General features: G+C 32.6%; 2 protein-coding genes and 1 long non-coding RNA gene across 6 annotated transcripts; 2 read left to right on the forward strand and 1 right to left on the reverse strand.

Moving 5' to 3' along the window:
* Positions 1 to 1,018: 1,018 nt before the first annotated feature.
* On the reverse strand, positions 1,019 to 1,693 carry LOC104778041 (uncharacterized). Its single transcript, XR_766381.3, has 2 exons — positions 1,587 to 1,693; positions 1,019 to 1,503 (listed from the first exon to the last, which is right to left on the reverse strand). It is a non-coding gene; the product is annotated as an uncharacterized LOC104778041 (long non-coding RNA).
* A 5,293-nt stretch (positions 1,694 to 6,986) lies between these two features.
* Positions 6,987 to 10,938, forward strand: LOC104778039 (protein DETOXIFICATION 42). Of its 4 annotated transcripts, none has more exons than XM_087506957.1 (14): positions 6,987 to 7,497; positions 7,800 to 7,929; positions 8,059 to 8,203; positions 8,293 to 8,414; positions 8,518 to 8,742; positions 8,838 to 9,027; positions 9,106 to 9,241; positions 9,317 to 9,413; positions 9,500 to 9,600; positions 9,708 to 9,871; positions 9,962 to 10,033; positions 10,194 to 10,310; positions 10,385 to 10,602; positions 10,694 to 10,938. In XM_087506957.1, the coding sequence occupies exons 7-14, from the start codon at positions 9,115 to 9,117 to the stop codon at positions 10,734 to 10,736; spliced, it is 939 nt and encodes a 312-aa protein (XP_087363083.1). In that variant the 5' UTR covers positions 6,987 to 7,497; positions 7,800 to 7,929; positions 8,059 to 8,203; positions 8,293 to 8,414; positions 8,518 to 8,742; positions 8,838 to 9,027; positions 9,106 to 9,114; the 3' UTR covers positions 10,737 to 10,938. The 4 variants fall into 4 exon arrangements, with proteins under 4 accessions (XP_087363083.1, XP_010500705.1, XP_087363082.1 ...); XM_010502403.3 differs by having other exon boundaries at positions 7,058 to 7,497; positions 8,838 to 9,022; XM_087506956.1 differs by lacking the exon at positions 6,987 to 7,497 and adding an exon at positions 7,563 to 7,686 and having other exon boundaries at positions 8,838 to 9,022.
* A 324-nt stretch (positions 10,939 to 11,262) lies between these two features.
* Positions 11,263 to 14,244, forward strand: LOC104778038 (protein DETOXIFICATION 42-like). The gene is made up of 12 exons (XM_010502399.2): positions 11,263 to 11,474; positions 11,543 to 11,664; positions 11,768 to 11,992; positions 12,072 to 12,244; positions 12,324 to 12,459; positions 12,548 to 12,644; positions 12,728 to 12,828; positions 12,918 to 13,081; positions 13,166 to 13,237; positions 13,365 to 13,481; positions 13,569 to 13,786; positions 13,892 to 14,244. Exons 1-12 carry the CDS (start codon positions 11,407 to 11,409, stop codon positions 13,932 to 13,934), a joined length of 1,536 nt encoding a protein of 511 aa, XP_010500701.2. The 5' UTR covers positions 11,263 to 11,406; the 3' UTR covers positions 13,935 to 14,244.
* Positions 14,245 to 15,508: the final 1,264 nt, after the last annotated feature.

The raw sequence follows: 15,508 nt of genomic DNA on the forward strand, positions 1-15,508 counted from the left end.
ATTCATGTCAACATTGAGCTACGTGGAGGTTATTTATATGATGTGGTTGTTTAGTTTAAATAGCTTTATCTATCCACCTTCTCTAATAGAGCTACGTACGTAGCTTAACGTATTCACCATATGCAATAGAGATAACGTGGAGCTTTACAACATTGTAGTGAGTATGATTGCAAAGCTAATTACGTGATCATCAAAACACGAATTATGTTTCTAACTTCATTTTCACACTTCTGCTCATATATGGCTAGCTCACATCACATGCATGCATACGACTGCATAAGTTGTTGACTGACAGTGCTAAGTTAATATATTATTCTATCAGCTATCTATCAAACTAGTAGCTACTACGTACTGCTCTTTTATTTTGAAAAAAAAAACAAAAATTTGTTGTATAATCAACTTACGTACCATGCATGCGATTAGCTTTATGAGCTAACCAGTCCGCAGTTATAGTTAACTGAAACATACTAAATCCAGTTTGAACCGATCAACCAAACAATGTTCAATTGTCTAAACCCGAATCTAAATAAAACTTAACCGGATCTTCACCTAGCCGTTTAATTAACCTTTTATAAAACGGTTTGAATTTTGGATTCGAAAGTCACTGGTTTACTAAACGTAAGAGATTTCAAACGTTAATAAAATACAACCAAATGAAATCATATTAAACCAAACTAAAACTGCCCCTGATGTAATAAAACTGCCCCTGATTTCACACAAGTTTAATTTCGATTTAAACCAAAGTTAAATCGAAATTAAACCTGTGTGAAAAAAAAGACCCAATACTAAACCGGATGTAATAAAAATTAAAATAAAACCAAACCAGTTTTCCAATATGATTAGTCTTTTTGTAATCTCTTTCGCTATTGTAGAAACTGAGTTTCACACAATGAATTTGTTTAAAGGAGGAAACATATTCAATAAAGCTATTTCTCTAAGAATCGGATCAAAGCTAAATAACAAAAGAGGATTTAGATCTATTGAAGAACAAGTTAGAGTATTGCTCAAGAACGAAGAAGAATTTAGGGTTTCTGTATTAATTGTTGGATGATTTTACAAGGAAGGGGGATCCCCCTTTTATACACCTCTCGAGATTACAATTTAAGTCTTGTTTCCCAATCTATCCAACTGAAGTTAGGAAACTTTTCATTTCCCCTCCAAGTCGGCTAGGAGGCGATTTAAGAAGTCAGTCATTCGATCATGGGCCGGGCCTTCCTGTCTTATTTGGTCTTTGCTTAAAGACCAAATTCATAACTGGAAATGAATTTCTGGTTTAGATAAGCGGTTTAATTATTAGTTTAAACCGGTATGTTGGGGGTGTCAATTTCCGCATCAACAACTATTATTGTATTTATCTAGAAAAGTGGCATTTAGCATATGTAGTTATTGTTCTTTACAGTTTTATAGAAAAAGTGAGAGGTCTTCGTAAATGAGCCGAGTCTATTGTTGATCCCTGGTAAAAACAGCTTGGAGCAAATTCTCTAGAGCAACACCACTATCCATCTGAAAATACCAAAACAATTTGGGTGTTAATCTTCTCTTGCTTGCCAAACAAAACCAATTAAACATTTTGAGTTTGAATATACCGGAATCCGAGATGCAAATGTCCTATCTCGGAAGGATTGAGGGAGACAACGTGTCAATGCTCGACAAACACAGTGAAGGAGACAAATATGGTTCAAAATGATTAAATTGATATGCAATTAAAGTAAGGAAAACAGTATACAAAATTATTGAACTAACTATATACCTTGGGGAGGTTGAGAGAAGGAGAAAACACTCAATTCAAATCCTCACACACGCATCACGACAATGTTCCATAGCGGAATCAACAAGCTATGTTATCCCTTTAGCAACCCCCAGATAGAGTTCGGCCTCACTTGTAACATACTGAAACCCAACTTTGTTTAATAAGATGCTTCTGATTATGCACAAGGAACTCTATCATGACAACAAAAGAAAAAAGACAATGGTTAGTAAGAAAAAAACCGACCCAACCAAACTTATACGCATCCAAACCAAACTAGAACACGTCAACAATTTTGTTGCACAATTCTGGGGGTAGGTTTGTGTCTTTTGCTTAAATAAAGGGGATACAAGTGTGAATGAATCGACTCTGAAAACAACAAATTCAATAGTCAAAACGAAATCATCCCTTATATATCACTAGAAAAAGTCTCACGCGATGCATGGATAAAATAAACGCAGTAAATTATACAATTATCTATATCTATTATATATTAAAATATATTTAGTTATGTTAAAATAAATTAATAATAATTAACATGAATACTGTAACTAAGATATATTAATTATAAACTAAAAATATATTAGGTTTTATGAATTCTTGTCTAAAACAAAAAAAAATAAGAACTTTGTACAAAATTTTATCAAAGTGATGAAAATAAACAAATTACAATAATTGTATACAATATAAACAATGTATTTTGTTTAAATTTATGAAACTCATATGCAACATTTATTTGACTGTTAGATTTCAAATTTAAAATTGTATATATTACATTGATTATAGTATGACTGTGAATTAGAAAAATTTCAATAGATTCGAAGTTATTAGATTAAAAATATTTTGATTTATTAGTGAGATTAATGTATATTAATGATATTAATCGAATGAATTTAAAATACTTTATACTATCAAAATTCAAATTGTTAAATATTTATTCTATCTTTGAATAATATGGTAAGAACTTCGTAAGTATTTTGATGTGCATACAAAAATGTTATATACATGAATTTGGTTAACCAAAAAAGTATATAAATTTGTATTGATGTATTTATTAAAGTAAATGTAAATTTCAAATTACAATAGAAAAACTTACAACTTTGACATACCTAGACAATTAATGAATAAATAAAATTATAAATTGGCTAAAAAGTCAATAAAGCTAAGTTATATGATTTAATTAAAAATATTTGTGAGTTTTTTTCTTTGGAGAAATATACAAATTTAATTTTAAATTGAATTCGATGTTTCGAGTATGGTAGTGGATTAATCGGTAATACGATATGTAAAAGTGGGGTAAAGAATCCATTTTAGCGTGTATAATTTTAAAAGTGTATTTTTATATTTCAATTTTAACATCGTGTCGATTCTAACTCGAATAAAACAATTTTCAAATAAACTATTTGAGCAATCAAATTTTTGTCAAACTCAACATTAACCGGAATAATGTTGGTCAATCATGGTGATGAGTCCTATCCTATGTCACATGTGCACTTCCTACCTAGTCAAGGCAACATGTATAGGACTTTAATCTCTCTAGCCCTTTTCATTTCATGTCCAGATTATGTTATGTTGAGTTAAATGACACATCAAAATAATCTAATTTTTTATTTTTTTTTTAGTTCAAAAATTTTTTCTTTGGTATTTATTTTATTATTGTTTTTTTTTCTTTTTCAAGATGAGTGTGTATTTTAATTTTGGCGAAAACATATATAGTAAATTGTATAGAAATATATATTAGGTTAATGAGCTATTTTCCCATAAAAAGTATGGCATCAAGCCAAATATATAACTTAAAATATGACACCAGTCTATTGACCAAAATGCATCCGTGAACTATTCACAATCTATATCTTTCTAAAATAATAACTTTCATCTAATTAACCACAGTCCACACTGGTGTTGGTTGATATAAAATTTGTATAACCACTAGATTTTAATCAATGCCACACCGCAAAATATTTTTTTTATAAATATTAAAAATATAAATTTTATTTTTGTATTTATTTAATTTGTTTTGATTAATATATAGAATTTATAATTTTAGATGGATTGTAAGTTTTGTGTTTCGTACTAGTTAGTATTGACGTAACACCTCTCTTTAGCTTATTTGATATCAAACTAAAATATTTTATATTTTGTTAGACCAATCTGTAAAAAAGTAGATAATCATATTTATTTATACTTTAACCCGCTTTATAACATGATCCGCAAAAATTTACATTTTGTACAAATTAAAAGTATATAGAATATTTAAACTATGGCTAATAATTTATTTTAGGATTATTTTAATTATGTTCTTTGGATATTACAAATAATAACTTTATTAAAGTTGATATTTATTCAAATGATAATTAAATTTAAAAACTGTGATTTTGGCAAATGTTATTTTGTACTTCCGAAATAGTTATAGGAGATTTAAGGAAAACACTAAACCGAATGAAACCAAACCTAAACCCAATTTCAACTAGTTAACCACAAACCCGAGCCGATGAAACCCAACCGACCCAACTTACTTCTTCACCCAATTTCTCGAGAGATGAAACCCAACCGACCCAACATTCCCTGTTGATCTGAAGATCGAGATCCTGCTCAGATTGCCAACGAAATCTCTCTTCAGATTCAGACCAGTGTCGAAGACATGGTGTTCCATCATCGTTAGCCGACAATTCGCCGACGCTTTCATGTCCCTGTCTCTGTCTCGACCTCGTCTTCTCTTTACTTTCATCAAAGTTGTTACCTTTCATCATCATCGTCAATGTTAGCAGCCAGTAATATTATTTTGACGATGCCCACAGTCAGATCTGCTTTTCACATAGTCCAGAGTAATTCAGTTCGTGGCTTCCTCTGTTCTTCCCTCCGGTGTCGGTTCGTGGTTTGTATAATCCAACCACTAAACTTGGGCGAGAAGAGCTTTGATTATAAATGTTATATGTACTCGGGATACGACCCAAGCAACTATTAATACAAGGTATTGTGCCTGGAGATGCGTAAGTGCTCTGATTCACTTATTAAAATTGAAGTACTCATGGAGTACGTTGGGAAGTGGTCAACCATCTTCGTACTCATGGAGACGCATCAAAGCTGTCTTTACTATGATTGTAGCTATATTGGATTATGCATTGATGGAGTTGTGTACGAAGAATCTAGCTTGGGAACCATGGATATATATATATATATATATCATATACGCTAGTATGAGAGTGAGTATTTTCCATGTTGGGTTTGACTGTCCGAGCAGCTACGTCTCATTAATACACCTGAAATTTTTGCTGGTGTCCTAACAAACTACCTTGGGAAGTTACCTGCGTATGATTCTATTGATGGTGGTTGTTTTTGTTTCGTGGGTTCTTGATGATGTCAAGAATCAAGTTTGGACGACAAAGAAGACTTACGTCTTTCCTTCTTTTACTACTTCAATGTTGTGGGGCTTTAGCTTTGCTCACTGCTGCTGGAGAGATCATCTATGTTCCACTCTTCTTTTCTGATCCTTTTGAGCTTTCCTCATGGAAAGAAGAGTTAAGAGTTTAAGGACTCGTAGATGATATTTAATTATTTGTGATGGTGTTCGTGCCTCTCTATGCTCCTATGTCAACAATAATATCTATTTGTAGCTTTATTTAAGAGGACTGTTGGGGTGACCACTGTTTTTTGACCCTTTTCGAGCTTCTTTATTACTACTACTAGTCTACTAGTACTATGTATAGAAGTAACACTTAAAGAGTTAAAGGACTAGTAAAGGTTTATGTTTTGTCTATCTCCTACTCTCATGTATATTGTCCTTAGTTTAATTAAAGGATTGTTCGATTTCCGTCGTCTTCTTTTTATGCAGTTGTTAAGCTAAAAGGGAAGACTAAACTCGATTTCTCACTTTTCTTGACGTAAGTATGAATTATGAAATATTATACATTTCATACGACAACAAAACAAATTCATCCCATGTAAAAAATAAAAAAATAAACATCAATACGTCAATCTACTTTTTTTTTTTTTTGGTTATATTCTTTTGAAAAAAAAAACATTTCCTAATTTTCAAAGAATTAATTATAAACAAATTACTTCAGAAAGAAAAAAAAATTCTAAATCCCACCGTTAGAAAAAAAAAAAAAACCAAAAATCTACTTACACATAGGTAGCTTATACCTTAGAGGTACATATGGGAAAGGTTTATTTCTAGCAAGTGCAATCAATTAAAACGTCTTAGTGCATATCCTAGGAGGGTATTATATACAACAAATATTGTTTAGAAAAGTGTACATATTCTAAAAAAAGAAATCATTTTTACTTTAAACTAAATTAAATGTAAATATGATTATTTTATCTAACGTTGATAAGACAAAACTATCTTTTTTATATTCTATCTAATCTACCAATTAAAGTATGATGTACAGTAAAACCTCTATAAATTAATAATGTTGGGACTAAGACATTTTATTAATTTATAGTGATATTAATTTATCTATAAATTAATAATTATTATTTTATAGTGTAAATTAATAATTATTAATTTATAGATATATTTTTAATTGTTTATTTTTTAAAAAATTATGAATTGGAACAACTATAACAAAATAAGATTAAACTTTCGGATGTTATAAATTTTATGGTTTAGGAATTGAACTTGTAATATTTAAAAAGCACTATTTACAATAAATTACAAATATTATAGACAAATTGACTTATACACATAAGACACATAAATTCAAATCTATGAATAATAATATCAATTCTCCTGTTTTAATAATCTGTCAAATTATCAAATTGTAAATGATGCATATCTAAAAATTAAAACTTTAAATTTTAATTATTTGTATGACATGTTATAAAATATTTTAGAGATATTATTATAGGTTAAAAATACAACACTACAATTGTTCTATAGAATTGAGCTTTAGGAGAAACATACACTATTATATCAGTATATATATATATATATATAAATTTACATAATTATTAATTTATGATATTATTGGGACCATATTTTATAAGGAGATTTCGAAAAAAATATTATCTTATTATCTTATCGAATATTGTTAATTTTTACACTGGCCCGACTTGGGACCAACAAAATTTATTAATTTATAGTGTTTATTAATTTATAAAGTATTAATTTATAGAGGTTTTACTGTACAATCTAAAATCATTAAGTCAATTTCATTAAGTCAATATTGTATAATCCTAAAAAAAAAAAAAATACAGGTGGAATAAAACGATGAACATCTTATAGATTTTGTTTATTAAGTACATCTTTCACATTAAAAAAGAAACAAAAATCTCTAATATCTTGTCCAATGTTTCAACTTAAAACACGTTCCACCTTACGTCCTATACGCATCGGCGTAGTCTCAACCATTTATTTTTCTTATTCCATATTTTCTCTACTCCTTGATTTTTGCTTTTCTTTTTTGGTTACTATCAACTTTCCTACTCCTTGATTGTTTCCATACTTTTCATATCATTCAAATTTCATTGAGATTTATTACCAAAACCCTATTTTCAAGGCTGATATATAAACTCTTTTCATTTGGTCCAAACTTCAAACAAAGTGTAACATTCGCCAAACAACTATAGAACAACAACAAAAAAAACTTGAGTATTTTAGTTTGCTGAGTTTTTTCTTTTTCTTTTTTTGTTGGTTTGTAATTTTCTGGGAAATTGTTTCGTGAAAGTTTTTGCTGGGAAATTGTATCGTAAAAATAGTAAAAAGAAAAAGACATACATGATTGACCTCTATTGGTTCAGAAAAAAAGGTGGGTTTATTCTTTTTACGTTACATTTTTTTTGTTATCTTCGTTCTTAATCACCTTTTCGAATTCTACACATTTTGGATTAAAAGTTAAATTCCTTTTCTCTTTGTTTTCTTTCGTAAAGTTTTCATCAAATTGTTGGGTAGCTTTCTAACGTCATTATAATAATCAAGTTTCTTCGAGTTTTCTTTGGTGATTGACATTAACCAAACTTTTAGTGATATACAATTTGTGGTTATAAACAACTTTCTCTTCTTTAATCTCTTCTCTGATCATTCTTCTTTAATTTCTTAAATTTTTTTCAGCCTTTGATCGAAAGCAGAATTGTTATTAGAACAAATTTTGTTATTTCTGAAACCCTCTAGTTATCTGGAGGCGACAACAAAATTGGAGTTTGAGTTTGACTTAAAGTCATCAATAATTTGAATTACTAAGGTAATTGTAATGTGTGGATAGCCTTCAAACCGCTTTATTCCTGAAAATGAAATAATTCTCTCTTTTTTTCTAGGCGCATCTCTCTAATGAATTGTCACCTACCTAACCGAGAATCATTTACTTTGCTAGATTCTGCATTCAGATTCTTATATGTACCTTGTGAAGCTTGGAGACTCAAGAGGAAGCTTCAGTAACATCTCTTAATGATGTCTGAAGATGGATACAACATAGATTTCCCAAGAAACCCTCTTCACATCTTCTTTAGTGATTTCAGGTAAACATCTTTTTTTTTTGGTATAGTAAACATCTTCTTTAGTGATCAGAAAGAAACTTAAAATGGGTTTACATTGATTGATGTATCAGGTCAGTTTTGAAATTTGATGAGCTTGGTTTGGAGATAGCACGAATAGCTTTACCCGCAGCACTTGCTTTAACAGCTGATCCTATTGCATCTCTAGTTGATACAGCCTTTATAGGCCAAATTGGTATCAGCAACAACAATAGTCTTTCATTTGCTTATATTTGTTTCAAAAATGGAGATCATCGGTTAGATCTTTGATCAGTTCTTGTTTATATGATTATTTACAGGTCCTGTAGAGCTTGCTGCAGTTGGAGTCTCTATAGCTTTGTTCAACCAAGTTTCAAGAATCGCTATTTTCCCACTCGTTAGCATCACAACTTCATTTGTAGCAGAGGAAGATGCTTGTAGCTCTCAGCAAAACACAGTCCAAGATCATAAAGAATGTATTGAAACTGGTACTAACAACAATACAACGGAAGAAACTCAAGAATTGATTCCTGAAAACAGTAAAGGTACTTATTTTTTCTACGCAACATCATCACTCCTCTGTTTATTTGTTTTCTTGATCGTAATAATCACTAGCTTGTTCATGTTTTCTTTACTTCAGATTCTTCATCAGATGAATCTAAAGCAGTCAGTAGTATCTTTAGTGTTAGTAAACCTCCAACCAAGAAACGAAACATACCATCAGCTTCATCTGCTTTAATCATTGGAGGCTTTCTCGGCCTTTTTCAAGCCGTGTTTCTTATATCCGCAGCCAAACCTCTCTTGAGTTTCATGGGAGTTAAACACGTAAAGTATCAATCTTTTGGCTCTATATATGATGTTATGAGATATATTGATGAAATGTTTTAAGCATGGTTTGATTTTTACAGGATTCTCCAATGCTAAGACCTGCTCAGAGATATCTATCTCTTAGATCACTTGGTGCACCTGCTGTTCTACTCTCACTTGCGGCACAAGGCGTTTTCCGCGGATTTAAAGACACAACAACTCCGTTATTCGCTACTGGTAACGCCACTTACATATAACATGTTCAAAATCTTTAAAAACAGAACAATATTGATGATCCAATTTTTTTTGTAGTGATTGGAGATGTCACAAACATAATTCTCGACCCGATTTTCATATTCGTTTTCCGACTAGGCGTAACAGGAGCAGCCACTGCTCATGTTATATCCCAGTGAGTTTTATTTCACTTGTGAAGTTTGGTTAATCTCAAAATTACATCTACTTAAATTTACTAAAGGTTTCCATGTTCATTTTCAGATACCTTATGTGTGGAATACTCTTGTGGAAACTGATGGGTCAAGTTGATATCTTGAACATGAGTACCAAACATCTTCAGTTCTGTAGATTCATGAAAAATGGTGTTGCAACAATACTTTTGAAATATTCAGTGTGTTCACAGTGAAAAGTCTCTCATAAAAGAACACCGTTTGGTTCTTTGTTTGCTTGTGTGATTCTTCTCTCTCAGGCTTTCTTTTGTTGATGAGAGTAATTGCGGTAACATTCTGTGTGACTCTTTCCGCGTCACTAGCTGCACGAGAAGGATCAACTTCCATGGCAGCTTTCCAAGTTTGCTTGCAGGTCTGGTTAGCTACTTCTCTTCTTGCAGATGGATTCGCCGTCGCTGGCCAGGTTTTTAGCTAATGATCTCTCTACTCATTGCATTATTTTTTGGATTATAGTGATGGATCCAAAGTATTAACTAATGTTTTTATCCTTAAGGCAATACTAGCGAGCGCGTTTGCCAAAAAGGACTACAAAAGAGCTGCAGCTACCGCTTCTCGTGTACTGCAGGTACACACAATTTATAACTAGATGTTTTGTGTTTTTACGTGAGAACAAAGAACAAACAAGAACTTTTGTTTAAGATTTGGAAATTTAGTTGAAGATATTATCCACTTAATATGTCGATTTTTGATTAATTTTAAAAGTAAAGGATTAAATCTTGTGACAGTTGGGATTGGTTCTCGGCTTTCTTCTCGCGGTTATACTTGGAGCAGGACTGCATTTTGGAGCAAGAGTATTTACAAAAGACGATAAAGTTTCACACCTAATTAGCATAGGACTTCCGGTAATTAACCAGTTCCTATTAAACCACTAATCAGGTCAAGATATGTAATAATATATGGCTGAAGTTTCCTACAGTTTGTGGCAGGAACACAACCAATAAATGCCTTAGCGTTTGTGTTCGATGGTGTCAACTTTGGAGCATCTGATTTCGGTTATGCCGCAGCTTCACTAGTAATGGTGGCTATAGTTAGCATCTTGTGTTTGCTCTTTCTCTCATCGACTCATGGGTTTATTGGACTTTGGTTTGGTCTCACCATCTACATGAGCCTTAGAGCAGCAGTTGGATTATGGCGGTAAAAAAAATCTCTGAAACTCTCTGTTTCTTGTAGTTAAAAAAAAGGTGTAAAAAAAAAAAGATTGATAAACAGAATGTGATTGTTACAGGATTGGGACAGGAACAGGACCTTGGTCTTTTCTTAGAAGCTGATGAAGAAGGATTTTAAAGGGAGGAGCATGTTTTTAATTGTTCTTAAAACCTTTACTGAGGTTGTAATTAAATAAATAAATAAAAAACAAAGAGTATGAGTCTGGAGATATAAATAATGCTAAGCGATTTTACTGCTGCTCTTGTAAGTGTATTAAAGTTGTATCCCAAAATTAGAGGTATATAGTTCAGATTTTGTAGTAAATTACATAGAGATTACAACGAATAGAAATTATTTAAACTAATTTAAAAACTTTTATTGGTACATATATCCTATTCTATCAGACATTGACAATCTTATTTTGTCATAAAATTGTTTTCTGTCACTTTGACTTCAAATTTGTGTTATTTTTTCTTTAGTAATTGACGTTAACCAAACTTTCAGTGATAGAAAATTTGTTGTAACCAAATTTCTCTACTTGTATTTCGTTTACTTCCCAATTCATTTTCTCTATTTGAAGATGGGGATAGGTTTTGACTTAACGATATTAATTTCATCATTAACTCTCTACTTGTATAAGCTCTCTCTTTTTTCCTGGGGCATGTAATGAGGTGTAATAGTACCTAACTAACTGAGAATCATTTATATATATATGTCTGATTTTGCAGGCATATTCTTTTATGTACTTGTGAAACTCAAGAAAGCTTCAGTTACATTGTAATCTCTTTAAGAATGTCTGAACATAGCTACAACACAGATTTTCCAAGAAACCCTCTTTACATCTTCTTTAATGATTTCAGGTAAACTTTTTTGTATAGTTCTGTTTGTAATCATGTTTAGAAACAAATGATTTTCTCTGGTGTATCAGGTCAGTTTTGAAATTTGATGAGCTTGGTTTGGAGATAGCGCGAATTGCTTACCCTGCAGCACTTGCTTTAACAGCTGATCCTATCGCATCTCTAGTTGACACAGCCTTCATTGGCCAAATTGGTAACACCAACAGCTAGAGAGTCTTAGTTTCATTTGCTTATTTTTTGTATCAAAAATGAAAATAATTGGTTTAAATGTTCGGCTCTTGCTATGAGGAATTCAGGTCATGTGGAGCTTGCTGCAGTTGGAGTTTCTATAGCTTTGTTCAACCAAGTTTCAAGAATCGCTATTTTCCCACTCGTTAGCATCACAACTTCCTTTGTAGCAGAGGAAGATGCATATAGTTCTCAGCAAAACACAGACCAAGATCATAAAGAGGGTACTGAAGAAGCTGGTATTAACAATACAAAGGAGGAAGTTCAAGAATTGATTCCTGAAAACAATAAAGGTATTTAGTCAATTCCTTCTCTTGTTTTATTTTGTGTTTTTTCGAAGTAATGATCACGGTTGTTTGATTTTTCGTTCAGATGATTCTAAAACCAGTAGCAGTATCTTTAACGTCAGTCATTCCCCAATAAGGAAAAGAATTATTCCATCAGCTTCATCTGCTTTAATCATTGGAAGCATTCTTGGCCTTCTTCAAGCTGTGTTTCTTATATCCGCAGCGAAACCTCTCTTGAGTTTCATGGGAGTTAAACACGTTAAGTATCGATCTCTCGGGATCTCTATTGATGTTATGAGGTTAAAAAATTACTAAGAATGCTTTAAAACTATTACAGGATTCTCCAATGCTGAGACCTGCTCAGAGATATCTTTCTCTAAGATCACTCGGTGCACCCGCTGTTCTTCTCTCACTTGCGACACAAGGTGTTTTCCGCGGTTTTAAAGACACCACAACTCCGTTATACGCAACTGGTAATGCCATATTTATAATAGGGTCAAAGTACTTGAAACAGAACAAAACTGATGATCCATTTTAACAAATTATCTGATATTTATGCAGTGATTGGAGATGCTACAAACATAATACTCGATCCAATATTCATATTTGTTTTCCGTTTAGGCGAAACAGGAGCAGCCATTGCTCACGTTATATCCCAGTGAGTTTAATTTGCAGTCATCAGAAGCTTGGTTAATCTTATAACCGTTACTTTAAATTTACTATTTCTATGCTCATATTTAGATACCTCATGTGTGGGATTCTTTTGTGGAAACTGATGGGTCAAGTCGATATCTTTAACCTGAGTACCAAACATCTTCAACTCTGTAGATTCATGAAAAATGGTATTGCATAAACTTAATAAGTGTGTTCATAGTGACGTCTCTGATGAAATAAAACCATTTGTTTTTCTCTATATGATTCTTTCTCTCAGGCTTGCTTTTACTAATGAGAGTAACCGCAGTAACGTTCTGTGTGACTCTTTCCGCGTCACTAGCTGCACGAGAAGGATCAACTTCCATGGCAGCTTTCCAAGTTTGCTTGCAGGTTTGGTTAGCTACTTCACTTCTTGCAGATGGGTTTGCCGTAGCTGGCCAGGTTTTTGACACATGATTTCTCTATTCATTGCATATTTTCTCGATTAAGGGCCTAGTTTAAAGTTTTAACAAGTGTTTTCTGAAGGCAATACTAGCGAGCGCTTTTGCCAACAAAGACTACAAAAGAGCTGCAGCTACAGCTTCTCGTGTACTGCAAGTACTGCATATTTTGTTTAAGTTTGTGGATATTTATATAAGCTTATGCCCTACTTAAGCTTAAAAAGATTCTGTTTTCGACCAATTTGAAACTAAACCGAACACTGAAGGACGAAATCTTGTGACAGTTGGGATTGGTTCTCGGCTTTCTACTCGCGGCTATACTTGGAGCCGCGTTGCATTTTGGAGCAAGAGTATTTACAAAAGACGATAAAGTTTTACACCTCATTAGCATAGGACTTCCGGTGATTAATTAACATCCGCTTAACTCTATAATCAAACGAAGTTTATGACATAACCATGTGACTAAATCCGGTTCTTGTTTACTAAAGTTTGTGGCAGGAACACAACCGATCAATGCTTTAGCGTTTGTATTTGATGGAGTTAACTTTGGAGCATCCGATTTTGGTTACGCCGCAGCTTCATTAGTAGTGGTGGCTATAGCTAGCATTTTGTGTTTGCTCTTCCTCTCATCGACTCTTGGTTTTATTGGACTTTGGTTCGGTCTCACTATCTACATGAGTCTTAGAGCAGCCGTTGGATTCTGGCGGTAAAAATATATGAAACTCTCTGTTTCTTGTAATTAAAAAGGATAAAAAAAAAAAAAAAACTGTTTAATTTTTCTAATAACAGAATGTGAATGTGACTGTTACAGGATTGGGACAGGAACAGGACCTTGGTCTTTTCTTAGGAGCTGAAGTTAAAGTGATGAGCATGTTCTAGTTGTCTTAAATCATTTTTATTTCTGATGAGATTTGTATTTAGAAAAAAATAAAATAAAAAAGTTTTGAGTCAGGATATACATATAATCTTATGCGATTACTACAGCTACTCTTGTAAATTCAAGATGTGTATGTTGGTTTTGTTTGGTTTATATTTGGTTTTATTTTATTTTATTATTATTTTTTTTTTGCCAGCAAATTTGGTTTTAATTTAAAAACTTTTTTGTTGAATAAGTTTTATGAATTTTGGTTGGTTTGAATATAAACTATTTGAATTACCTTCCTATTCTTTTACTTCTATTTTAGATTGGAGTTTACAAATTTTCTTTATTTTTGTTTCATAGCAAATACCATTTGTACAAATCAGATTTATGAAAACAGTAGTAGTTTTATTCATATTACTTATTTATTAACTAGACTGATAAAATTCATAATATACAAATATTAAATATTACATAAACAAATCTTAAACAAAATTTATTTTTATTGATTAAAATGTAAATTTCTTTTTAATTCCCAAATAATAGAAGAAAAAACAATAATAAATAGGACATATGTTTAGAACAATCTATTCTCTAACATGATTGGTTCATAGCTACTCTCAATTATTAGTTTAAAAACAAAAAATGAAAACCCAATCATTATTAAACGAAATTATATAAAAAAAAAATTAAAAAAAAAAAGTTGAAACCTTTACGGAACTCCTCTGCCTTTCTTTTCCAATCTCAATTAGCCTTTTCTTTTTCCGATTTGCCGGAGAAACTAAATCTCCGCCATGCCTTCCACCACAACCTCCGCCGCTTCTTCCTCATCCACATTGTTGATGTCCAAATCGGTCACAATTAGAATGTTTAAGTTCGGTAAAAGGATGGTCGAGGTTTTCTTTTATTAATTGGTGTCAAAGCACAAAAGACGGGTTACAATACAGCTTAGACAAGTTAGCAAGTAATGAACGAGTTTAGAATGGACGAGTTAGACGGACGAGTCTTCGAATCCTTCGCTTTTAACCTTTAACGGGTAAACAGCCTCGTCTCTCCTCTTTTCTGCCTCCTTTGGTCGAACGCCGTGCGCCCGCTTTTATAGGGAACTGTGTCGGTTCGTCTATTACAAAAACCAAAATACCTCTTCCCTTCCTGAAGGTTTATTTGGGCTTTCTTATGGGCAGGACCTTTTGTTAGGTTACGGGCCTACCCCTAACAGTAGCCCCCCTCACCTCTAGTTCGTAGTTTTTAAGCGACTAACTATGTTGGGGGTCGAACCTACGACCTTTCTTTTCCGTTGGAATCCGTCGCGGAAACCCAACTTGCCTGAACGGGCGTGGGCCTTCATTCTTGGTCGTTGGGATGTTGATCTTTAGACAAGGTTCGAGAAAGCGTAAGGTCGCGCGTGTGATTACGCGGTTTTCGATTTTTTGGGGTCGAATCATCTTATGCGGTTCTTGAAGCGGGTGAGACCCGGAAACTGTACCGTCGCCGAACGCGTACTGTAATGATTGCGTCTCTAGAATCTTCCTTCCTTCCCTATAAATACCACTTCTCCACCCTTCTTAT

This window comes from Camelina sativa, chromosome 3 (genome assembly GCF_030686135.1).
Source record: "Camelina sativa cultivar CO46 ecotype springtype chromosome 3, ASM3068613v1".
NCBI classification, from domain to species: domain Eukaryota; kingdom Viridiplantae; phylum Streptophyta; class Magnoliopsida; order Brassicales; family Brassicaceae; genus Camelina; species Camelina sativa.

Coding starts and splice junctions, on each gene's coding strand:
- LOC104778039 (XM_010502403.3), top strand. CDS start 8,133: ATGATGTCTGAAGATGGATACAACATAGATTTCCCAAGAAACCCTCTT. Junction 9,023..9,105: donor GTTTCATGGGAGTTAAACAC/GTAAAGTATCAA, acceptor TGATTTTTACAG/GATTCTCCAATGCTAAGACC. Junction 9,414..9,499: donor ACTGCTCATGTTATATCCCA/GTGAGTTTTATT, acceptor GTTCATTTTCAG/ATACCTTATGTGTGGAATAC.
- LOC104778038 (XM_010502399.2), top strand. CDS start 11,407: ATGTCTGAACATAGCTACAACACAGATTTTCCAAGAAACCCTCTTTAC. Junction 11,475..11,542: donor ATCTTCTTTAATGATTTCAG/GTAAACTTTTTT, acceptor CTGGTGTATCAG/GTCAGTTTTGAAATTTGATG. Junction 12,645..12,727: donor ATTGCTCACGTTATATCCCA/GTGAGTTTAATT, acceptor GCTCATATTTAG/ATACCTCATGTGTGGGATTC.